The 26,055-nt window shown below is 43.6% G+C and overlaps 1 protein-coding gene across 2 annotated transcripts in view; it reads left to right on the forward strand.

Moving 5' to 3' along the window:
- The window catches only part of ptprn2 (protein tyrosine phosphatase receptor type N2), a 1,029,064-nt gene that overhangs the window by 253,348 nt on the left and 749,661 nt on the right, over positions 1–26,055 (forward strand). For both annotated transcript variants that reach the window (XM_072254029.1, XM_072254030.1), the window contains exon 3: positions 21,858–21,971. In XM_072254029.1, the coding sequence (XP_072110130.1) occupies positions 21,858–21,971 (114 nt within the window). The remainder of the gene's footprint in view (positions 1–21,857; positions 21,972–26,055) is intronic.

Raw genomic sequence — 26,055 nt, forward strand, 5'->3', positions numbered from 1 at the left:
ATTAAAAATTGTGCAAAAACAGAAACAATATATATTAAAAAAATTGAGGTAGTGTTCACTGGTTCAATATCCATTTAGGAATCTGATTGCAGAGGGGAAGAATCTGTTCCTGACTCACTGAGTGTGTGCCTGCAGGCTTCTGTACCTCCAACCTGATGGTAACAATGAGAAAAGGGCAAGCTCTGGGTGCCGGGGGTCCTTAATAATGGACGCTGCCTTTCTGAGACACCGCTCCTTGAAGATGTCCTGGGTACTTTGTAGGCTAGTACCCAAGATGGCGCAGATTAAATTTACAACTCCCTGCAGCTTCTTTCGGTCCTGTGCAGTGCCCCATCCCCACACCAGACAATGATGCAGCCTAACAGAATGCTCTCCACGGTACATCTATAGAAGTTTTTGAATGTTTTTGTTGACATACCAAATCTCTTCAAACTCCTAATGAAGTATTCCCGTTGTCCTACCTTCTTTATAGCTGCATCGATATGTAGGGACCAGTTTAGGTCCTCAGAGATCTTAGAACATAAAAGAACCTAAGAAATAGGAGCAGGAGTAGGCCATCCGGCCCATTGAGCCTGCCCCGCCATTCAATAAGATCATGGCTGATCTGTCCGTAAACTCAGCTCCATCTACCTGCCTTTTCCCCCATAATCCTTAATTCCCCTACTATGTAAAAGTCTATCCAACTGTTTCTTAAATATATTTAGTGAAGAAGCCTCAATTGCCTCCCTGAGCAGAGAATTCCATAGATTCACCACTCTCTGGGAAATACAGTTTCTCCTCATCTCCGTCCTAAATCTTTTCCCCTGAATCTTGAGGCAATGTCCCCTAGTTCTAGTCTCACCTACCAATGGAAACAACTTTCCTACTTCTATCTTATCTATCCCTTTCAAAATTTTGTATGTTTCTATACGATCCCCTCTCATTCTTCTGAATTCCAGAGAGTATAGTCCCAGGCGACTCAATCTCTCCTCATAGGTCAACCCCTTCATCTCTGGAATCAACCTGGTGAACCTCTTTTGCACTGCCTCCAAAGTCAGTATATCCTTCCTCAAGTATGGAGACCAGAACTGCATACAGTACTCCAGGTGCGGCCTCACCAGTACCCTGTATAGTTGCAGCATGACCTCCCTGCTCTTGAATTCAATCCTTCTAGCAATGAAGGCCAACATTCTGTTTGCCTTCTTAATAACTTGTTGTACCTGTAAGCCAATTTATTGTGATTCATGCACAAGCACTCCCAAGTCCCTCTGCACAATAGCATGCTGCAATCTGTCACCATTTAAATAATAATCTGCTCTTCTATTATTCCTTCCAAAGTGGATGACCTTGCATTTACCAATGTTGTAATCCATCTGCCAGACCTTGGCCCACTCACTTAACCAATCTAGATTTCTCTGCAAACTCTCCACATCCTCTGTACAATTTGCTTTTCCACTCAGTTTAGTGTCATCAGCAAATTTTGCTATGCTACATTCAGTTCCCTCTTCCAAATCATCAATGTAAATGGTAAACAGCTGTGGGCCCAGCACTGACCCCTGCGGCACTTCACTCACCACTGACTGCCAACCGGAGAAACACCCATTTATACCAACTCTCTGTCTTCTATTGGTTAACCAATCCACTATCCACGCCAATGTACTTCCTCTGACTCCATGCATCCGTATCTTATTTATAAGTCTCTTGTGCGGCACCTTATCGAATGCCTTCTGGAAATCCAAGTATAGGACATCCATCTTGACACCCAGGAACTGGAAACTGCTCACTCTCTCTACTTCTGATCCCTCTGAGGGTTGGTATGTGTTCTTTCGTCTTACCCTTCCTGAAATCCATAATCAGCTCTTTCATCTCACTGACGTTGAGTGCCAGGTTGTTGCTGCGACACCACTCCACTAGATTAGATTAGATTATGAGGACATGCAGTCCTCTTTTATTGTCATTTAGTAATGCATGCATTAAGAAATGATACAAACAGACTATGGGCACGGTAAAAAAAAATCTCAAAGTCTCTTGTAAGTCCCAAACAGATGGTTGAAGGAAGAAAGCTCTCCCTGCCATGAGCTTCCAGCACCGCAAACTTGCCGATGCAGCATCCTGGAAGCACCCGATCGCAGTCCGACGCTGGGTCCGTCCGAAAACTTCGAGCCTCCAACCAGCTCTCTGACACCGAGCACCAAGCACCGTCTCTGCCGAGCGCTTCGACCCTGGCCCTGGCAACCGGCAATAGGGAAAGCCGAGGATTTGGGGCCTTCTCAACCGCACAGTAGCAGCAGCAGCAGCGAAGCAGGCATTTCAGAAGTTTCTCCAGATGTTCTTCCGTGCTTCTCACGGCTGTCTCCATCAAATCAGGATTGTGCACGGCATCCTACTTCACAAATACGATATCCATTCGGAGCTGCCGCGCGCACTGTGTCGCGCCGCCATCTTCTCCTCCCCCTCCCACTAGTTGGTATATCTGGCTCCTGTGCGCCCTCTTGTCTGCATCAATAACCAGAACAGTATGTGCTGGGGTAACACACAAGTGTCGCCAGGCCTCCGGCACAGACATAGCATGCCTAAAACAAATTGGGCTGAATGCCCTTAGCATTGGACTCCTTCACAGTGAGGATTGCTGGCATAATGAACTTGCCCTTATACCTCTTCACAGGACAGCTGAACTTCAGTACAATGTGGATGGATGAGATTTGTTTATTTACTCAACTTAGGTACATATTTAATTATGGTTTTATCCCATTAAAAATGTTTCTGTTTTACATATTTTGTACACTTTTGACATTATGCAATTAGTCCAGACTAGTTGAAGTGTTTTTAAATATCCCGATATCAGAGGCATAGGAAAGCAGTTTAAAAGGCCGCCAGGGTGGTCTTCGGTCGGGCTTCGGAATCGCTGGGCACTCGGCGCAGATGGTGCCATTTCACAGGATATTTGCATCCTCCATACTTCCAGTTCAGTTGACCCCACAGAGAAGGTAAGTTCCAGTTCGGCACAATCTGAGGTATAAATAAGATGTGTAGACACATAAAAATAGAATCAAGTGGATTTAAACAACTTACAAAGAGCCTATAGTGATCACAGCATAGTCAGAGGTCATTCAGCCCTTCAAGTCTCTACTGCAATGTTGTTTAATTTTTGGAATGTGTTATCTTTGTGAATTAGTTCAGCATATCCAGTGAACAGTTGTCTGATCTTATTAGAAAGGGATAGATTTGTGATTTTAATCAAGGGGAAGTTATCTTCTTTGCTCGTTTTATGCTGTATTATCGGGCTTGGCTTTTGTTCTTATAACAGTAGAGAAAAATGTAGATCTACTAAGGGGCTACTTCAATCATCATCTGTGGTTTTGTTTGATGGCTAAAGGACCGATAGAAAATTACAGAAAATGATCCCACAGATCCTGTGTTACCATGGCAACTGGGACCAATTGCTAGTACACAGTACAGTGCTGTAGCTGGTCTCACGTCAGAATTGTTCAGACTTCTCGGGGAAAATGAGGAGTGCTTTCATCTTGGATTTTTCTGTGTAACAAAAATCAGAATCAAACATTACTCCATCTCCCAGAAAGATGCAGGAAACATCTAAAATGGGGTTGTCTCAAAGTGTGAATACTGTACAGGTGCATTGAAACACATTTGTACAGTAGCAGCATCACAGGCATGTTGCATCATATAAGAAGCATTCACAAGAAGAATGTACTGTAAATTAAACATAAATTCTATATGTTTTACAAGACTGAACTCAAAGCAAAAAAAAAGCAAAGTTAATTTTATTACAACTTGATCAAAATGATCATGGTGTTACTAAACTGTAGTGACTAGGGTTGTACTGATATATTCAAGAACCTAATGGTTGAAGGGAAGTACAGTATTGTGCAAAAGTCTTTGGCACGTATATTACGCTAGGGTGTCCTAAGACTTTTGCACTATACTGTAGTAGTTTTATGTATTGCACTGTACTGCTGCCATGAAAAAAAAAACAATTTCATTACATAGGTGAGTGATGATAAACTTGATTCTGACGTGGGTCTCTGTTGTGGACTGAGAGTGGGAAGGGGGCATGGAGAGGGGAATCATAGTTGGAAAAAGGAGAAGGGAGAGGGGACAGAGCAGGAAGCACCAGAGAGACCATTCTGTAATAATCAATACTTTATACTTTATTGTCGACAAACAATTGATACGAGCATACAATCATCACAGCGATAAACCAAATGTTTGGAATCAAATGACCTTGCCTGGTGTCTCATGGCTGAGTGTGTCACACCCGTGTAACCCCTACTCCCCCCCCCCCCCACAAGCCCCTGGCACTCCTTCTCTGCCACCTAACCCCCACTCCTCCCACTGTGCGCCAGCCTCACCATTCCCTACATCTTTTGCTGCCACCACATGTACAAACTCGCTCTCTGCTCCGTGGTGCCAAATACAGTACAATGCAAAAGTCTTAAGTACTCATTATATGTATGTGTAGCTGTTCTTGAACCTGAGATGTGGGACGTCAGGCCTCTCCACTTCCAGCCAGATGGTAGCCGTGAGAAGGTACATTTTAAGATGTCTAGCAGCTCCTCTTCTGTAAAGTGGACTCTCTCAGTGACATCACCATTAACTTTCCAGAGCTCCCTAGCATCCATGTCTTTCTCCATTGAAAGAAGTATATTTACAGAAATACAGAAACATTTGTTCGAAAGCCTCACCTATCCCCAATGTTCCCTCTACATTGTGCACCTGTGTGTGCACACATCTTTTGCTACTAGCGCAAAAAGGTATTTAAACTATACATAAAAGGTTGTCACCCTCCAGCTCAATGACGTGTTAAGTATATTTCACGATCCATGTTTCCTTATCCACAGATGGTCTTGACAACATGGAGTTTGCGATGATTTGTCTGCAGATTTTAGAACTGGCTTCTTTATACAGTTTTTATTGAAGAAATTATTGATTCACTGTGCTGAATAACAAAGAAGCAAAGGGCATTAAGCGCAATAGAACTGCTAGTAAACTTACAGCAGTTTAGCTTATTGATCCAGTAGAAACTGCTACACCGAAAGCTGATGCGGTCAGGAATGTGCAGCTACAAGAAGTATTTATGTACAATAGAGAAACTGATGTTACCTACGTGATTTGTTGTGATGCAAAAGTTGCTGGAGAATTTGCAAGTGGGAAGAAGTGGAGTGATATTTGTAAACTTGACTTTTTAAGCCATCATTTTTCAAACAAATCATGTATGGACGGTGAGCAAAAGCAATGGCAAGAAAATCCTTCATTATCCGCTACAAGCCGGCTACTTATGTTTTGTGAGGGCAGATGAATGAGAGCAAAAACGATCAAACCCAGAGGAGATCAAAGTTCTTATTGACAGTGTTTTGTTAGCTTTTAAAATGAATACCTCTATATATAAAATTCAGTGCGCATATGTTGTCACTGGGCAAAAAATTGCACAGCGTAAGATTTTTGTGCACACTGGTCATTACAAATTCAAGGGAACATTGTTCTTTTCCTGTGTCTCCACACATGGATGATCTTATTGATAGTTAAGGGACCCTGTTCTCTCCTTGGTTGCCATTATCATGCCCATAGAATCTCTTTGGATTCAGCTTGACCTTATCTGCCAAACTACCTCATGTCCCCTTTTTGCCTTGTTGTTTTTCCCCTTAAACAGACTCCTACACTGCCTGTAATCCTGAATAGGTTTACTTGATCCCAGCTCCCTATACCTGACATATACCTCCTATTTCTTAACTAGGACCTCGATATTTCTTGTCACCCAGTATTCCTCACCTTGCCAGCCCTTGCCCTTCATTTTACCATGGACATGTTGGCCTTGAACTCATGCCATTTCACTTTTAATGGCCTCCCCCCCCCCCTCGCCGCACCAGGCATACCTTTACCTGCAAACAGCCTCTCCCAATTAACATTTGAAATTTCTTATCTAATGCCCTCAAAATTGACCTGACCGCAATGTTGGTCTTTAACACGGGGACTCATCTAATCCTTTTCCATAACCATGTTTGTGGAAACGAACAGTTTAAGTTTGACTACCTTTCATTAGAACAATCAAAATGTGAAAAAGAAACATGGCACTCTCTTACATAATAAAATGTAAGGTGGGACCTGTACAAGAGAGACGGGTTACACCTGAACTACAGGGCTAATATCCTTGCAGGGAGGTTTGTTAGTGCTATTGGGGAGGATTTAAACTAGATTTGCAGGGGGATGGGAGCCAGAGTGCCAGAGCAGATAGTGGAGAGGGGGTGAAAATAAATGATGTTAAAAGTTCATGCGAACTCACAAATAGAAGGGTTGTGTGTGGAGGTCATGGAACCTTTACAGATTGAAGTGGAGGAGATACTTGCTATCTTGAGGCAAATCAGAGTAGATAAATCCCCAGGACCTGACAGAGTATTCCCTCGGACCTTGAAGGAGACTAGTGTTGAAATTTCAGGGGCCCTGGCAGATATATTTAAAATGTCGGTATCTACGGGTGAGGTGCCGGAGGATTGGAGGGTAGCTCATGTTGTTCCGTTGTTTAAAAAAGACTCTTAAAAGTAATCTGGGAAATTATAGGCCGATAAGTTTGACATCGGTTGTAGGTAAATTATTGGAAGGAGTACTAAGAGATAGGATCTACAAGTATTTGGATAGACAGGGACTTATTAGGGAGAGTCAACATGGCTTTGTGCGTGGTAGGTCATATTTAACCAATCTATTAGAGTTTTTCAAGGAGGTTACCAGGAAAGTGGATGAAGGGAAGGCAGTGGATGTTGTCTACATGAACTTCAGTAAGGCCTTTGACAAGGTCCTGCATGGGAGGTTAGTTAGGAAAATTCAGTCGCCAGGTATACATGGAGAGGTAGTAAATTGGATTAGACATTGGCTCGATGGAAGAAGCCAGAGAGTGGTGGTAGAGAATTGCTTCTCTGAGTGGAGGCCTGTGACTAGTGGTGTGCCACAGGGATCAGTGCTGGGTCCATTGTTATTTGTCATCTATATCAATGATCTGGATGATAATGTGGTACATTGGATCAGCAAATTTGCTGATGACACAAAGATTGGAGGTGTGGTAGACAGTGAGGAATATTTTCAGAGTCTGCAGAGGGATTTGGCCCAGCTGGAAAAATGGGCTGAAAAATGGCAGATGGAGTTTAATACAGACAAGTGTGAGGTATTGCACTTTGGAAGGACAAACCAAGGTAGAACATACAAGGTAAATGGTAGGGCACTGAGGAGTGCAGTAGAATAGAGGGATCTGGGAATACAGATACAAAATTCCCTGAAAGTGGCATCACAGCTAGATAGGGTCGTAAAGAGAGCTTTTGGTACATTGGCCTTTATTAATCAAAATATTGAGTATAAGAGTTGGAATGTCATGGTGAGGTTGTATAAAGCATTGGTGAGGCTGAATTTGGAGTATTGTGTGTAGTTTTGGTCACCAAATTACAGGAAGGATATTAATAAGGTTGAAGGAGTGCAGAGAAGGTTTACAAGGATGTTGCTGGGACTTGAGAAACTCAGTTACAGAGAAAGGTTGAATAGGTTAGGACTTTATTCCCTGGAGCGTAGAAGAATGAGGGAGATTTGATAGAGGTATATAAAATTATGATGGGTATGGATAGAGTGAATATAAGCAGGCTTTTTCCACTGAGGCTAGGAGGGAAAAAAAAACAGAGGACATGGGTTAAGGGTGAAGGGGGAAAAGATTAAAGGGAACATTAGGGGGGGCTTCTTCACACAGAGTGGTGGGAGTGTGGAATGAGCTGCCAGATGAAGTGGTAAATGTGGGCTCACTTTTAACATTTAAGAAAAACTTGGACAGGTACATGGATGAGAGGTGTATGGAGGGATATGGTCCAGGTGCAGGTCAGTGGGATTAGGCAGAAAAATGGTTCGGCACAGCCAAGAAGGACCAAAAGGCCTGTTTCTGTGCTGTAATGTTCGATGGCTCTAACATTTATTGCTAATCAATATACAGTATCTCATTAATAAAATGCTTGTCCAACAGAACATTTCTGACCAGTTATGCCAATTGGATAAGAAAACTTGGCAACTCTGACTGAGTGCTCAGTAGCACTACTACCAATTACTGCTGATAACCTTGATGTCTTGATGAAGGAGCTTGGCCTGGAACTTTATGCACTGGAGAACTGTATAAACAAACCATGCAAACTCTTCCATCCACACATCTAGATGTGGCCCCCATCTATAGTTTTATAAAGCTGCAACATAACTTCCTGACTCTTGAACTAAATTCTACTAAATGCACGCCTTATCAACCATCCTATCAATCATTTTCAGGGAGCTATCTCTTGGACCCTAAGATCCCTGTGTTCACCATTGTTAAGGACCCTGCCACTAACAGGGTACTGTCCTTTTACATTTGACCTCACAAACTGCAACACCTCGCTCTTGGCCGGACTAGGTTCCATCTAACACACATCAAAATTGCTGGTGAACACAGCAGGCCAGGCAGCATCTCTAGGAAGAGGTACAGTCGACGTTTCAGGTCGAGACCCTTCATCAGGACTAACTGAAGGAAGAGTTAGTAAGAGATTTGAGAGGGGGAGGGGGGATCTCCCATCCACTGCTACCAACCTTATAGTTCCCACACCTCGCACTTCCCGTTTCTACTTCCTACCCAAGATCCACAAACCTGCCTGTCCTGGCAGACCTATTGTCTCAGCTTGTTCCTGCCCCACCGAACTCGTTTCTGCATACCTCGACACGGTTTTATCCCTCCTTGTTCAATCCCTTCCTACCTATGTTCATGACACTTCTCACGCTCTTAAACTTTTCGATGATTTTAAGTTCCCTGGCCCCCACTGCTTTATTTTCACCATGGATGTCCAGTCCCTATATACTTCCATCCCCATCAGGAAGGTCTCAAAGCTCTCAGCTTCTTTTTGGATTCCAGACCTAATCAGTTCCCCTCTACCACCACTCTGCTCCGTCCTTACTCTTAATAATTTCTCCTTTGGCTCCTCCCACTTCCTCCAAACTAAAGGTGTAGCTGTGGGCACCCGTATGGGTCCTAGCTATGCCTGCCATTTTGTTGGCTTTGTGGAACAATCTATGTTCCATGCCTATTCTGGTATCTGTCCCCCACTTTTCCTTCGCTACATCGATGACTGCATTGGTGCTGCTTCCTGCACGCATGCTGAGCTCGTTGACTTTATTAACTTTGCCTCCAACTTTCACTCTGCCCTCAAGTTTACCTGGTCCATTTCCAACACCTCCCTCTCCTTTCTAGATCTTTCTGTCTAGTCTCTGGAGACAGCTCATCCACTGATGTCTACTATAAGCCTACTGATTCTCACAGCTATCTGGACTATTCCTCTTCTCACCCTGTCTCTTGCAAAAATGCCATCCCCTTCTCGCAATTCCTCCGTCTCCACCGCATCTGCTCTCAGGATGAGGCTTTTCATTCCAGGACGAGGGAGATGTCTTCCTTTTTTAAAGAAAGGGGCTTCCCTTCCTCCACATTCAACTCTGCTCTCAAACGCATCTCCCCCATTTCACGTACAGCTGCTCTCACTCCATCCTCCCGCTACCCCACTAGGAATAGGGTTCCCCTGGTCCTCACCTACCACCCCACCAGCCTCTGGGTCCAACATATTATTCTCCGTAACTTCTGCCACCTCCAACGGGATCCCACCACTAAGCACATCTTTCCCTTCCCTCCCCCCCGCTTTCCGCAGGGATCACTCCCTACGTGACTCCCTTGTCCATTCGTCCCCCCCATCCCTCCCCACTGATCTCCCTCCTGGCACTTATCCTTGTAAGCGGAACAAGTGCTACACATGCCCTTACACTTCCTCCCTTACCACCATTCAGGGCCCCAGACAGTCCTTCCAGGTGAGGCGACACTTCACCTGTGAGTCGGCTGGGGTGATATACTGCGTATGGTGCTCCCGATGTGGCCTTCTATATATTGGCGAGACCCGACACAGACTGGGAGACCGCTTTGCTGAACACCTACGCTCTGTCCGCCAGAGAAAGCAGGATCTCCCAGTGGCCACACATTTTAATTCCACATCCCATTCCCATTCTGACATGTCTATCCATGGCCTCCTCTACTGTAAAGATGAAGCCACACTCAGGTTGGAGGAACAACACCTTATATTCCGTCTGGGTAGCCTCCAACCTGATGGCATGAACATCGACTTCTCTAACTTCCGCTAATGCCCCACCTCCCCCTCGTACCCCATCTGTTATTTATTTTTATACACACGTTCTTTCTCTCACTCTCCTTTTTCTCCCTCTGGCCCTCTGACTATACCCCTTGCCCATCCTCTGGGTTCCCCCCCCTTTTCTTTCTCCCCGGACCTCCTGTCCCATGATCCTCTCGTATCCCCTTTGCCAATCACCTGTCCAGCTCTTGGCTCTATCCCTCCCCCTCCTGTCTTCTCCTATCGTTTTGGATCTCCCCCTCCCCCTCCAACTTTCAAATCCCTTACTCACTCTTCCTTCAGTTAGTCCTGACGAAGGGTCTCGGCCTGAAACGTCGACTGCACCTCTTCCTACAGATGCTGCCTGGCCTGCTGCGTTCACCAGCAACTTTGATGTGTGTTGCTTGAATTTCCAGCATCTGCAGAATTCCTGTTGTTTAGGTTCCATCTGCCATTTCTCCATCCATGTCTGCAACTGATCTATATTGTGCTGTATCCATAGGCAAGCTTCAATGCTGACCCACAACACCACCAGTCTGTATTATCTATAATTTCTCCTGGACAATGTAATAATAAATCCAAGTGTTCAAGTTCAAAGTACATATATGTCACTATATACAACCCTGAGATTCATTTTCCTGTGGGGCATATTCAATAAATCACAATAATCATAATAGAATCAATAAAAGACCACACCAATAGAGTGGACAACCAGTGTGCAAAAGTCAAAAAAACTGTGCAAATACAAAAATAAAAAAAAATAGAAATCATAAAAATAATAAATAAATAAGCAACAAATGGTGAGCTCATAGATGAAGAGTCCTTGAAATTGAGTCCATAGGTTATGGGAACATTTCAATCATGGGTGAGTGAAGTTGAGTGAAGTTATCCCCTTTGGTTCAAGAGCCTGATGGTTGAGGGGTAATAACTATTCCTGAACCTAGTGGTGTGAGTCCTGAGGCTCCTGTACCTTCTTCCTGATGGCAACAGTGAGAAGAGAGCATGACATGGGGGTCTTTCGATGGATGCTGCTTTCCTGTGACAATACAATTCCCCTCTTTATCTAATTAATACGTATGAGGATTAGAAAAAAACGAAAGGACTAAGGTTATGTAAGCAACACACACAAAATGCTGGAGGAGCTCAGCGGAGCAGGCAGCATCTATGGAAAAGAGTAAACAGTGGACTTTTCGGGATGAGACCCTTCATCATGACCCAGAGGGGTGTATTATGGTAATATTAACACAAAATATTATCAAAAATATTTAGTAATAAAACCTAGTGTTGCCTCACCTGGGAGAGCTTTTTGGGGCCCTGAATGGAGGTGAACGGGCAGGTGTAGCACTTTGACTGCTTGCAGGGTTAAGTGCCAGGAGGCAGATTATTGGAGAGGGACAAAAGGACTAGGGATCATTATCTCCAACCCCAGATTAATCAGCTACTGACTAACTCTGAGATGGCAGTTTACAAAAAGTAATTGAATCTGGTGACATGTGCCACATATAAAATCAGAAAATGCTGGAAACACTCAACAGGTCAGATAGTGTCTGTGGAGTGAGAATCAGAATTAACATTTCAGGTGAGAGACATCTGATGAAGGTTAGCACGACAGTGGCTATATTTCATTAGGAGCTTGAGGAGATTTGATACGTCACCAAAGACACTCACAAATTTCTACACGTGTATGATGGAGACCATTCACACTGGCTGCATCACAGTCTGGTATGGGTGTGGGAGCAGGGCTGGGGTTGCTACTGCACAGGTTCGAAGTAAACTGCAGAGAGTTGTAAACTTAGTCATAGGCACTAGCCTCCATACTATCCGGGACATCTTCAAGGAACAATGCCTCACAAAGGTGACATCCATCATTAATGACCCCCATCACTCAGGACAGGCCCTCTTCTCATCGCTACCATCAGGAAGGAGATACAGAAGCCTGAAGGCACACACTCAATGATTCAGGAACAGTTTCTTTCCCTTTGCCATCCAATTTCTGAATGGACATTGAACCCATGAACACTACCTCGCTACTTTTTTTATTTCTATTTTTGGCACTACTTACTTAATTTAACATATATACTGTATATATACATAATGTAATTCAGTTTTTTCTGTTATTATGTATTGCATTGTACTGCTGCTGCAAAGTTAACAAATTTCACGACATATGCTGGTGATATTGAACCTGATTCTGACATTTTAAATCTGTTTCTCTTTCGACAGCTGCTGCCTAATCTCGAGTGTTTTTAGCATTTTCTGTGTATAAAGATGAGAGATGTTTGTTGTTTATCCTCCAGCATCAGAGGAAGAGCAGTTTAAATGTCATGCCTCAGTGCTGATGTTACATAATGTCCAGTTAATTTTAACTTACTGTTCATTCTTTCTCTTCTTGCTTTCTGTACGAGTTGAAATAGACACCATAAGCATGGTGTCGAACTGAGTTTGCCTCAGTTATTTCTTTCCAACACTTGAACCTTTAAAATGAACTTCCTGATAATATTTAGAATGTGAAGAGGAATTGAACTGGTAATATGATAAACACAAGAGATTGTGTAGCTGCTGGAAATCTTAAGAAGCACAAACAAGGTTCAGAAGGAACTCAGCAGGCCAGCAGCATCTATAGAGGGGAACACACAGTTGATGTTTCGGGCCCAGACCCTTCGTCAGGACTGGGAAGGAAGGGGCCAGAAGCCAGAATAAGAAGGTGTGGAAGTAGAAGGACTACAAACGGGCAGGTGAGGATGAAAGTGGGTGCGTGGGTATGAAGTAAGAGGCAAGAGGGGATAGGTAGAAGTGGTAAAGGTCTGTTCTCTCCCAACAGATTATTTCTTCTTCTTTAGTTCTTTATCTCTTCTACCTATCACCTAGTTTATTATTTCATTCTCCTTAGCCTCCCCACCCACCTGGTTTCACCTATCACCTGTCAGCTTATACTCCTTCCTCTCCTCCACCATCTCGTTCCAGCTTTGGGCTCCTTCCTTACCAGTCCTGACGAAGGGTCCTGGCCCAAAACATTTACAGTTTATCCCCTCCATAGATGCTGTCTGACCTGCTGAGTTCCTCCTGGTAATATGATAAAAATGAATTTGATATTGAAATTAATTAGGAGGAAATCAGGTGAAACAACCTAATCTGAAGCATTAGAACTGTAGACAAAGCCATCTTAGATACAAATGGGTTTAATACATATTTGGTTTCCAAGAGAGGGACTGGATTAAGAATGAAGGGTGAAAGAAGCTTCTTTCAGTTGATTAACTTTGCCATCTAAAAAACCATGTCCTTATGTAGTGGCGTGTGTTGATCCGATAGAAATGACCTGAACATTTTGAGTGTCAAGGAGATGTAGTGGTAAGCGTACAAGCACAACAAAGTAACTTAAGCCAAATTTAGTATCATCAAACAGAAGGCACAAATAAACTACATTAAATGCTACATAGTAAGTTACAAAGATTTCCACAAAGATTTCAAGGCTCATGATTCGTCGTCTCCTCTTGATTGTCGCTGTTGTTGGGGGATCTCCAGATCGTGAAACCACCTGGGGTCCGGGTCCTAGGCACCGATCGCAATTCCTCCAGTCTAGGTGAAGTCCCACGAACTGAGGGAGAGGTGCCTCAGCAAATAAGGGTTAAATCTACAAGCATAACGAGATACACAGGGATAGACAAACATTTTGATCTTTTGTTTTTGTGCCACTAACGCAGCATGATTTCTTTTATTCAAGCAATTCATGAGTTTATCAACAGATGTCCTGTTGGTACTGCTGTCTGAGGCCAGAAAGAATCCAGTTGCTATCAGCAAACATTTAACAGACCTCCACTGTTTAACTTGTACAGGCACCTTCATACTGTGAACTCACAAAGAGTTAAAGTGTCACTTGGAATTGTTCAGACTTTCATCTAATATTTTACAAAATTTAATGCACCACCGCACACCTTATAAATGAGCTATTTGGCTTCCATTAAGGGGAAAAGAATGCATTGGCTTCAGCAACATTTAGGTAAACTTGGGATACTTTGCCAAATAATCAAGTCGAGTACCGCTAATTGATAACTCTTGTTGTGTGTGAACAGTTTGCAACTCACACATTCCCCGAACAAGATTTCAGGACCATAATTACAAATCAACATTAATGAATAAGACAACACTCAGCCTGAAGTGATTGTGTGGGTGTGAAAACTGGCAACAATTTGGGAAATCTTCTTCTGCAGCTTGTCTGATTTTCGGGAGGGAACGTTGGAGGGTGAAAAAAAAACAGAATGCTGGGGGAAATCATCAGGTCAAATAGCAACTGTTGAGGTAATAATTGTATCTTAAAGTTTCAAGCCATGACACTTTATTATTTGTGGACGATACAAAGCTAGGTGGAAAGAACAGGTATTGTTGAGGAAGTAGAAAGTCTGCAGGACTTTGACATATTCGGAGAATGGGTAAAGAAATGGTAGACAGAAATCAGTGTATGGACATGCATTCTGGTAGAAGGAATAAAGATATAGACTGCTTTCTAAACAGGGAGTTAATTCAGTAATCATAGGTGCAAGGGGACTTGGGCAACCTAGTGCAGGATTCCTTGAAGATTAACTTCTAGGTTGAGTCAAAGGGTAAGAAAGGCAATTGCAATGTTGGTATTCATTTCAAGAGGACCGGAATATTTTTTGGAGAACACTCAAAGGGCCAGATCACCTAATTCTGCTCCGATGTCTTATTGTCTTAAAGAGGGATAATAAACCAATCATGATGGAATTGTGGAGCGGACTCAATGGGACAAGAGGTTAAATTCTGCTCCTATGTCTTGTGTCTTCTGATCTCCTAAAAACAAGGATGTAATGCTGAGGCTTTGTAAGATATTTGTCAGACTGCACATGGAGTATTGTGAGTGGTTTTGGGCCCCTTACCTAGGAGAGGATGTGCTAGCATTGGAGAAGGTCCACTGGAAGTTGAGAGTGATCCCGGAAATGAAAGGGTTAAAGTATGAGGAGTATTGGATAATTCTGGGTCTGTACTTGCTGGAGTTTAGAAGAGTGAGGTGGTGTAGTGGACCCAGCCGGCCGGTGGTGTAGTGGCATCACCACTGGACTTTGAGGCGGATGGTCCTGAGTTCGAACCTGGCTGGGTCCCAACCTGAACAGCAGCAGCAGTATCACCTGGGTAATTAATGGTGGTACCTGATGTGGTGGAGACTGTTAGATAGACACACAGAAGTATAGTGAATGGTCAGGTACGGATCTTATATAGACAAAAGAGGTTTAATGTAATTCAACATTGTGTTCAGCACAGGCATCATGCACCAAAGGGTCAGGGGGTGTCCCTGTATTTTATTGTTCTATATTGCAGTACATCGGGAATGAGATGGAGGCTGGAGGATGATAGGAAGAACGTTGGTGTATCTCCTCCCACCGTTCTTACTGTAATGATACATTCCCTTTTTCTCAAGTAATCTGTCTATGCCATCCACATCTGTTCTCAAGATAAGGCTTGCTTTTTAGAGTTTCTGAAATGTCCTCCTCCATCCAGAAATGTGGTTTCCGGTCTGTCAGAGTTGATGGAGACTTCACACATATTTCCCCCCTTTTCCCTTATGACTTCTCTAACCCCCTCTCCCCAGGCAGAACAGCAATATCAACACTCTATCAGTCCCTGCTCCTAACACATCATCCTCTGCCATTCTTTTCTGCTCCATTTCAATCCCACCAGCAGACACATCTTCTCTTCCTTTCTGCTTTCCGCAGGGACCACTATCTTTGGGATTTCCTCATGAACTCATTCACCCATCCCTGTCCACTGGTATTTTCCACGACAAATACCACCCCCCCTCTATCACCATCCAGGGACCTAAATAGCCCTTCCAGATGAGACCAAAGTTCACCAGCACCTCCTCCAACCTGGTCTACTCCACTCAGTGCTCACCTTATGAAACCAAACATTGACTAGGCAACCATCTGCAGAGAATCTACACTCTGTCCACAATGGACGTTTCAGGGTTCCAGTGGCATGTCATTTTCACTTTACTTCCCACTTCAAAACTAATTTGTTTATCCTAAGTCTTCATCATTGCTGTGGAGAGCCCAAACTCAAATTGGAAGAATATCTCATATTCGGCTTGGGCAGTTTACACCCCAATGGTGTGAATATTGCATTTCCAGAGTCAGGTCTGGCATCTCATCCCTGTCATTCCCTTTCCCCACTCACTCACCTGCCACCCAGTTTTCTTTCTGCTTTGTTCTTTCCTCCTGTTTCCCCATACATCTCCCTCCCCTCCCATTCTCCCTGCCCCCCAACCACCCAACCCAACATCTCCCCATCAGGTCCCGTCTGCCCATCACTATTCCCCATCTGATGCCACCTACCATCTACCAGCCTGTGTCCAGCTTCTTGCCCCATTAACCACCCCTCTACCCCTGTATACTGCTATAGGTAATTGTTCCTTTTCCCTCTCAGTCCTGATGCAAGGCCTCAACCTGAAGTGCCAATTTACAGATTTTGGCTCCATGCCGTTTCATCTGTGAAGATTTTCCAGGGTTTTGCTCGTGATTCAGTATCTGTGGTCTCATCCATGGATTTCATAAAATTAACATCACAGCAATGAACAATTATGTTTAATGTGTCTTTATTACCAGTCTTGACCTCCTTGCACCACCTCTCACTCCTCCTCACCTGAACTTCCTGACAAATCCCTCTATACCTTCTTCCCTCATTTCGTTTCCTGTTCAATGTGCTATCCAAACACGTATCACAAGCCCAGTAACACATTGACTACATGTCCTTTCAGCATGAATTTTCTAAGGAGTGAAGGACTTTCATTTTTATGGCACCTATCACAGTCACATCATGTGTCAAGGTACACCACAGTCAATATGGTAATTTTCGGGGTGTAGGTAACAAAAAAACACATAGCTATGTCATCATCCTTTGGAATAACACCATGTGACCTTTAATGTGTACTCAGGGAAAAAAAAATCAGCACTTGGTTCAAAGTCTCATCTGAAATTCAGATTCTTCATTGCACTATCTCTTCAAGTCAATGGAATATGAATGTATATGCTCTGACACAGAGTTAAAGCCCGACACGCACCAGATCACTGCCAAGTTCTCTAGGGTTCTAAGTCTGGGAATTTTATTCATGCATTTTATTAGAGGATGACATTTTATTTTCTTACTTTGAAATCAGATGAAATTCTTGGATAGGTACCAGTATTTTGGTTTTCAGATCTCATCACAGCCTTGGTTCCTCCATGGATCAAAGAGCAGAATTTCAGAGTTGGGGTGTGAGTGACTGCCCTTGACGTTGAGGTAGCATTTTATCTAAATTCAGCTTCAAGATGTCCTGGTAAACCTGAACTCCAAAGCAAAAACATGCCAGAGAATGGAGTTTTACCTCACACAAAAGAAGATTGTTGTGGTGATCAGAGGTCAATCAGCCTAGTTCCAGGACATCACTGCAGGAGGTTAAGGAAGATGAAAAAGCCTGGGCTTTCCCAGATGTCAAAGCTGAGGTCATACCTACTGTCTCAGGCACATCCAAATGATTACAGTGTCCTAAATATTTCCTACATTTTGGTTAATATTTAAATTGTTGCATTGTAGAAAGGGCCAATATATTGCAGAGAGAAGTAATCAGAATCTAGGTGTTGTGGTGTGATGTTGCATTGAACTCAAATCACTGGGATCCAATCCAGACAGTCCCATTATTAACGATAAAATACAATACTGTACTGATCCTCTCACAGTCATAACACTTAACAGCAATCTTTTAAAATATATTCACCATCAGAACTCACTGAAAAGAAACCTCTATGTGTTTTATTCCTAATTACAAGCCAGAATAATTGCGACATAGTTGTAAGCTTTCCTTTCATCTCTTTTCTGAATTCACTGGATATCCTTGTCCCGTCAATTCGGTTCTAAAACAAGAAGCTTCGAGTGGAACTGACTTACCTGCTGCTTGTCCTGTCCACTGAAGCATACAAAATGGAAGCTGGAGTAGGCTATTTGGCCTATTGGCAGAATATAGTATTAATAGTAATACTCTTGGCAGTGTGGAGGATCAGAGGGATCTTGGGGTCCGAGTCCATAGGACACTCAAAGTTGCTATGCAGGTTGACTCTGTGGTTAAGAAAGCATTATGGAGCATTAGCCTTCATCAGTCGTGGGGTTGAGTTTAAGAGCCGAGAGGTAATGTTGCAACTATATAGGACCCTGGCCAGACCCCACTTGGAGTACTGTGCTCAGTCCTGGTCGCCTCACTATAGGAAGGATGTGGAAACCATAGAAAGGGTGCAGAGGAGATTTACAAGGATGTTGCCTGGATTGGGGAGCATGCCTTATGAGAATAGGTTGAGTGAACTCGGCCTTTTTTCCTTGGAGCGACGGAGGATAAGAGGTGATCTGATAGAGGTGTACAAGATAGTGAGAGGCTTTGATCATGTGGATGGTCAGGGGCTTTTTCCCAGGGCTGAAATGGCTAGCACGGGAGGGCATAGTTTTATGGTGCTTGGAAGTAGGTACAGAGGAGATGTCAGGGATAAGTATTTTATACAGAGAGTGGTGAGTGCGTGGAATGGGCTGCTGGCAGTGGTGGTGGAGGAGGAAATGATAGAGTCTTTTAAGAGACTCCTGGATGGATACATGGAGCTTAGAAAAATAGAGGACAATGGGTAAACCAAGGTAGTTCTAAGGTAAGGACATGTTCAGCACAGTTTTGTGGGCCGAAGGGCCAGTATTGTGCTGTAGATTTTCTATGTTTCTTTGAGCCTCTTCTGACACTCAATGCAATCATTGCTCATAGACTGGCTCAGTATCAGATTTCCACTTTCTTCCCATACCCCTTGATAACATTTATGGTCGCAATGTATCCAAATGTGTGGCATCAAAACATTCAGCATTCAAATCAACTTAAATAGAGTCAACATTACATAAATATAAACAGAATTTGTTGGCAGTTCGCTGTAGATAAAGCAAGATCAATAGCAGAATCAGGTTCATTACTACTGTGTGATATGGTGTGAAATTTGTTGTTTTGCAGCAGCATTCAGTGCGTAGACATTAAATTACTGTTCATTACAAAATAATTAGTGTGAAAAAAGGAATAATGACGTAGTGTTTATGGGTTCCGACTGGGACCATTCAGAAATCTGATGGCAGAGAGGAAGAAGCTGTTCTTGAAACATTGAGTCTGGGTCTTCAGACTTTTTTACCTCCTCCCCGATGGTAATAATGAGAAAAGGGAATGACTTGGATGGTGATGGATGCAGCTTTCTTGAGGTGCTACCTCTTGAAGATGTCCTAGATGGTAGATTGGGTTGCGCCCATGATGGGGAAAGCCCCAGCACATCTTCTTTCTCAATGTCTATATGCGCAAGCTCTTCAGTCCACTGTAAGTCATCCTTGCAATTGCCAAGGTCTTTTCCCTGGTGAATACTGAAGCAAAGTATTCATTAAGTACCTCTGCTACCTCCTCCGACTCCATGCATACTTTTCCACTATTGCAACTGATTGGGTCCTATTCTCACAAGGCTGTTCTGCTTACTGTTCATAAACTTGTTGAATGCCTTGGGGTTTTCTTTAATCCTGCTCACCAAGGCCTTCTCATGGCCCCTTCTGGCTCTCCTAATTCCATTTTAAGCTCCTTCCTAGCAACCTTGTAATTTTCTAGTGCTCTACAGTACCCAGTTTCTTGAACCTTTCGTAAGCTTTTCTTTTCTTCTTAACTGGATTTTCTACATACCTTGTACACCATGGTTCTTTAATTCTACCATGCTTTCCATGCCTCAATGATACATACCTATGCAGAACTCCATGCAAATGTTCCCTGAACATATGCCACATTTCTGCCATGCATTTCCCTGAGATCATCTGCTTCCAATTTATGCTTCCAAGTTTCTGCCTAATGGTACCGTATCATATTTCCCCCTACCCCAATTAAATGTTTTCCCAAATTGTCTGCTCCTATCCCTGTCCAATACTTTGGTGAAGGAGATAGAGTTGTGGTCACTACCTCCAAAATGCTCTCCCACCAAGAGATCTGACACCTGACCAGGTTCATTTCCCAATACCAGACCAAATACAGCCTCTCCTCTAGTTGGCTTATCTACATAGTGCGTCAGGAAACCTTCCTGAACACACGTAACAAACTCTACCCCATCTAAACCCCTTGCACTAAGGAGATGCCAAACAATACTAGGAAAGTTAAAATCTCCTATCACAACAACCCTATTATTATTGCACCATTCCAGAATCTGCCTCCCTATCTGCTCCTCGATATCCCTTTTACTATTGGGGGGGGGGTCTATAAAAACACCCAGTAGATTTATTGCCCCTTTTCCTGTTTCATTGCACATCTGTGTAAGTACTCAGTGGCCACTTTGTGAGGTATCTCCTGTACCTAATAAAGTGGCCACTAAGTGTATGTTCATGGTATTTTGCCCATCCACTTCAAGGTTTAATGTGTTGTACATTCTGAGATGCTGTTCTGTACACCACGGTTGTAATATGTGGTTATTCCTTGAACCAGCTTGAACCGGTCCGGCCATTCTTCTTGTATGTTTATCATTACAAAGAAGAGAAAGTCTGCAGATACCGGAAATCCAAGCAACACACACATAATGCTGGAGGAACTCAGCAGGCCAGGCAGCATCTGTGGAACAGAGTAAACAGTCGACATTTTGAGACAAGACCCTTCATCAGGACTCACAGAAATGGTGCTCACTATATGTTTTTTTTGTTTATCGCACCACTCTCTGTAAACTCTAGAGACTATTGTGCTTGAAACTCCCAGGAGATCAGCAGTCTCAGAGGTACTCAAATCACCCCATGTGGCACTAACAATCATTCCACAATCAGAAACCGTTAGGTCACATTTCTTCCCCATTTTGATGTTTGTTCTGAACAACTATTGAACCTCGTGACCACATCTGCTTGCTTTTATGCTTTGAGTTGCTGCCACGTCACTGGCTGATCAGATATTTGCATTAACGAGCAGGTGTACAGGTGTACCTAATAAAGTGGCCACTGAGTGTATACTTGTGTATGTAGTAATAAACTTGAGTTAAACTCAACTTTGAAACACTTATGGGTCTTTATAGTTATCAGACTATTCTACAAATGGTTGTCTTTTACAGTGTTCGGCGGCACTGTGCATTTATATTCCAATCTAAAATATTTCTCCTCTTGCCACATTGATTAAATTAATTTTATTCATGCAGGCAGACTGTGAGCTGCAGTGACATCAATGTTGTAATAAGCCCAGCGAGTCAAGATTATTGCAGTCGCCTTGTGTGGGGAGAGGATAAATAATAAAGTGCAATTTATATTCCACACTTGACCATAGCTGACAGCTCAAGCAGGAACGTTGTGAATATGCTGTAATTAGTTTTGTGACTAGTATATTGATCATCTCCCAGTGCTCCTTTCTGAGTTTTCAATGACTAATTCAAACTAAAATCATTAATGTTAGGTGACAGTGCTTGCTTTCAAGCTTGTATATGCGTGTCACTTTGATACACTTAACCCCTCTCCGTGCATTAAGTTCTGCATCGCTATTTATGGAGATTGAGTTCCTATACGTCAACTTAAACTGAAAGGTCCTTCATTTTGTGTGATGATGAATATGTGACGATGTGTTTTATTCCCCTTTCTTTATGTAGACAATGCTATAAGAGGCATATAGAACTTCAAACAATGACTCGGTAAGCTTCCTGTTGTTTTTTGCAGATGGAATATTTGGGAGGTGTGAGCTGGTCACGGCGATAGACGTATTCAAATACGAAGTTTTGCCAAACGATCTTCAGCGCCTCCGTGATATCCTACAGGAACTGTCCCTTAAAGGTACTCATTAAGTAGGATGTTTGTCTTTTTAAACAGCAGCTTTTAATATGACTCCAGTTATGCGTCACCCTCTGTTGGATTGTTGATATATTTGGCAAAAGTCACATATATCCTAACAAGTCTAATAACTTTTCTAAATCACTTGATTGGTTGTAAAGCACTCTGGAATGGTCTAAGTAGTGTGGAAATTGCAATATAAGTTTAAAATCTTCATTATGTGTTACAGAGAAATGAAATTTGAAACAGTTACAGTATCTGATCAGCATCTATGTGGCTCGTGCATTCATGCTGCTGCACAAAATAATTGACTTAATCATCATTGGATTTAAATACTGCTTGACAGGTGAAAACAAGCTGATTACCAGCTGAGTGAATGACACTTCACTATGTCTGAACAAAGGCTGCTCAGCTGCGGGAACCCACCAATTCCAGGATGAGGCAGGTCAGGCAATCCACGGATGTAAGCAATGAATAGCCAGATTAAAACTAGTCAAAATTAGCAATGGCATTTTAGTAATAAACAGTTTGAGAATTTGAACTCTTGGCTTTCAACTAACTGCCTAGCATGTAGACCATTAATTAAGCCCTATGCAATAACTTCTCTCAAAATCAAGCATGGCTCTCTGTGCTAAGCCCATGAATAAAAATCTGGTGATCACAAACAGTAATGGAAAGGCAGCTAATGACCAGCATCTGGTACAAATTCACTGACTCCACAACCAACATGGACACATTTCCTCTCATCCCCTTTGTAATTGGAAGTTTTTATCCCAAGACTGTTAGTCGCTTCCACCCTGGTTCCTGTAAGAAGACAGTGCCATTTTACATACATCCTTTGGACCACTGAGGCCATCAGCCACCCATTACACTAATCCTAATTTATTCTCCTCACAATCCCATTAATCCATTCTATCCTGTTGATTCTAATGCTTTCCTACAAACCAATCAGTACATGTGCGTTTGGGATATGCGAAGAAACCAGAGAAACCATGGGAAAACTGGCATGGTCACAGGGAGACCATGGACAGCACTGGAGGTCAGGGTTGATCGTGGGTCACTGGGACTGTGAGGCAGTAGATGCGCCGGTGCCACCTCTGTCCCCCTTCCTGTAATATCTCCAGTGCAATTGTTCTGCCAGGGTTGCCTTTTATACCAGTTCTCCTGAGTTATCTTCCTTTTCACTCACGCAAGGATTCTCCTCTATTCTGGAGCTCTCCAACTCTCTTCCCCTATTTCAGTTCACATTCTCCCAGAACTACAATAGTTCCCTTTGTCCTCATCTCCCACCACACCTTGTTTTACTGTTGTCAGTTCTCTATTTCCCCCAGATTGGCCACGTGTTGGCGTGTGGCCGAGTGGTTAGGGCGTCGGTCTAGTGATCTGAAGGTCGCTAGTTCGAGCCTCAGCTGAGGCAGCGTGTTGTGTCCTTGAGCAAGGCTCTTAACCACACGTTGCTCTGCGACGACACTGGTGCCAAGCTGTATCGGCCCTAGTGCCCTTCCCTTGGACAACATCAGTGGTTGGAGAGGGAAGACTTGCAGCATGGGCAACTGCTGGTCTTCCATACATCCTTGCCCAGGCCTGCACCCTGGAAACCTTCCAAGGCGCAAATCCATCATCTCACAAGACTAACGGATGCCTGTATATATCTTTCCCCCAGCTTGTGGAACTTGGCCACATCTGCTTTTAATATTCCTTTGTGAATCCCTGATTCAATAGTTCCATTTAGTGTCAGAGAAATGTATGCAATATACATTGTGGAATTCTTGTTCTTCACAGACATCCACGAAAACAGGAGTGCCCCAAAGAATGAGTGACAGTAAAAGCGTTAGAACCCCAAAGCCCCCCCACTCACCCTCCCATTCACAGACAGCAGCAAAGCAACGACCCTCACCCACTTCCGCAAAGAAGCATCAGCACCCTCCGTCCGCCAAGCAAACAATAGCGAAGCCCCCAAGAAAGACCATCTTCTGCAATACAACAAAAACTAATCGTTCACTCGACAATTTGACACATCACAGGCTCTCTCTCTCTCTCTCTCCCCCCCTAATAAAGGGATAAAGGGAAAAAGAAGTGTCCCCTTTCACAGCAAAGGGTGAGACATAACAAAACAACTTGCTGATTTACGGTGTAAAAAGTCTGTCACACAGCTTTTTTTTCTGAGTTCTCCAACCAGAGAATCGGCAACAAACTCTCATCCACCAATGAAAGAAAGAGAGAGAGAGAGAGCGAGAGTGCGCGATTTACCAAGTACGGAGCCTCCAACAGCCAATCCGCCGTTCCCAATATTCCGTTCTCTCCTGCGACTCTTCATTTGGCGACACTGGCTTAGAATTGGCCCCACCACAGGGCCACGAAACCTCGGAAACCTGAAGGCCTGCTCGCCTTCTAGGCCGCATCCTTCGGATTTTGAAAACTGGCTGGTCATGAGCCCCCGGGAGTGAGTCCCACCAGTGCAAAGAGCCGAAGTTTGAGTGCAACTCCAGATCAGGGTCTTCAACAGAACACCATCCCCCCTGAAAAGGAAAAACAAAGACATCAAAGGTAGAAATTAAGCTGTCCTCATTGGTGAACTCAAAGCTGTCGCTATTGAGCACCATCGTAACTCCGTCTCATCTATGAAAATCCACTGCTTAATCACCCCAATATCCCTTCGCAAAGCACCTTTGTCCCAAAGCACAGGAAGTGCAACAACTGCCCTTTTTCCACCAACTAAGACAGCTTCCAGATGCAGCAAAGCTGGGCTTGCACAACTTTTGAGTGAGTATCAACAGCCTGCTGGAGGAACGCAGTGGGCCAAGCAGCATCTGTGGAGAAAAGGAACTGACAATGTTCTGTCAACATGGCCAGAACATCCAGCGACACTTCCAGGCTGCCCCCGGCACATCCTTAGCATGACAAACACGAGCAAATCTTCAGATGCTGGAAATGCAAAGCAGCACATGCGAAACTCAGCAGGCCAGGCTGTCGACGTTTCTGGCCAAAATGGGACTGAGGGGAAAATAAAGGATCCGCCATGATTCAGTGGCAGAGAAGACTTGATGGGCCAGATGGCCCAATCTGCTCCTATGCCGTATGGTCTAATGGATGAGAGAGAAGCCCGGAACAGTGGCAGCAACGAGGACAGGGACACCAGGTACCTCTGCATGGTGGAAAGTGTGGGGCGTAGAATGTGGCAGGACAAGCAGTCAATTGAATGCGAGTACCTGGGGTCCTCAGTGGGTCCGAATCGAGAAGCTTGAAAATGGATCAGGTGGCACAAGATGGCAGCAAAGACAAGTTTCCAGGAAGGGTACGTGGCTGTGGTAGCAGATCTTTAGCTTGTGTTGCTATTAACACTAAAGACACATTTCACTGTATGATTCGATCTACACATGATGAATAATTGAATCTAAATCTGAATTAATTCTTTAGGTTCAAACTCTGCATCAGGAGGTTTGATACTGCAGATTCCAGCATCTACAGTCTGTTATGTCTCCATTATTTCAAATGATGTATTGATTTCTTGTGTTGTGGTTTCCTTCAAAGACAACGCACATTGTGTGACCACATTGCAGAAGAGATTCGTTCTGTCCTTAGGCTGAGCTTACAGTCACTTTAATTCTCGTTTCCATTCCTTCTCTGACCTTCTTGTCCTTGGCCCCTCTTGCTATCCCAGTGAAATATTTTACCACTTTAAATCTTTGCTCACAGTGGGTCAGGCAGTATCTGCAGTGGGAAGTGGACATTTTGGGTTGAGGCCCTTCATCTGGACTAAAGAATCAGAATCCAGATGAAGACCCAAACATCGACTGCTGGATTCCATGCACAGGTGCTGAGTTATTCCAGCAGTTTGCATCAAGCTCCAGATCTCACCATCAGCCGCCTCTCGTGTCTCCACTTGGAGTCGTCACCACTACTTTCTGACCCCTCGACAATGCATTCTAGGGGTGCCAGGCACTGCAGCCAATCTCATGGGATACACATTTCTCACTTTGAACCTTCATTTCCTCAAGAAGTATTTACAGATACACCATAAAGAAGTGCCCTGTATGGATGCATCACAGCTTGGACTGGCAAATGCTCTGCCCAAGGATCTGGTTTT

This window comes from Mobula birostris, chromosome 3 (genome assembly GCF_030028105.1).
Source record: "Mobula birostris isolate sMobBir1 chromosome 3, sMobBir1.hap1, whole genome shotgun sequence".
Classification (NCBI taxonomy): Eukaryota; Metazoa; Chordata; class Chondrichthyes; order Myliobatiformes; family Myliobatidae; genus Mobula; species Mobula birostris.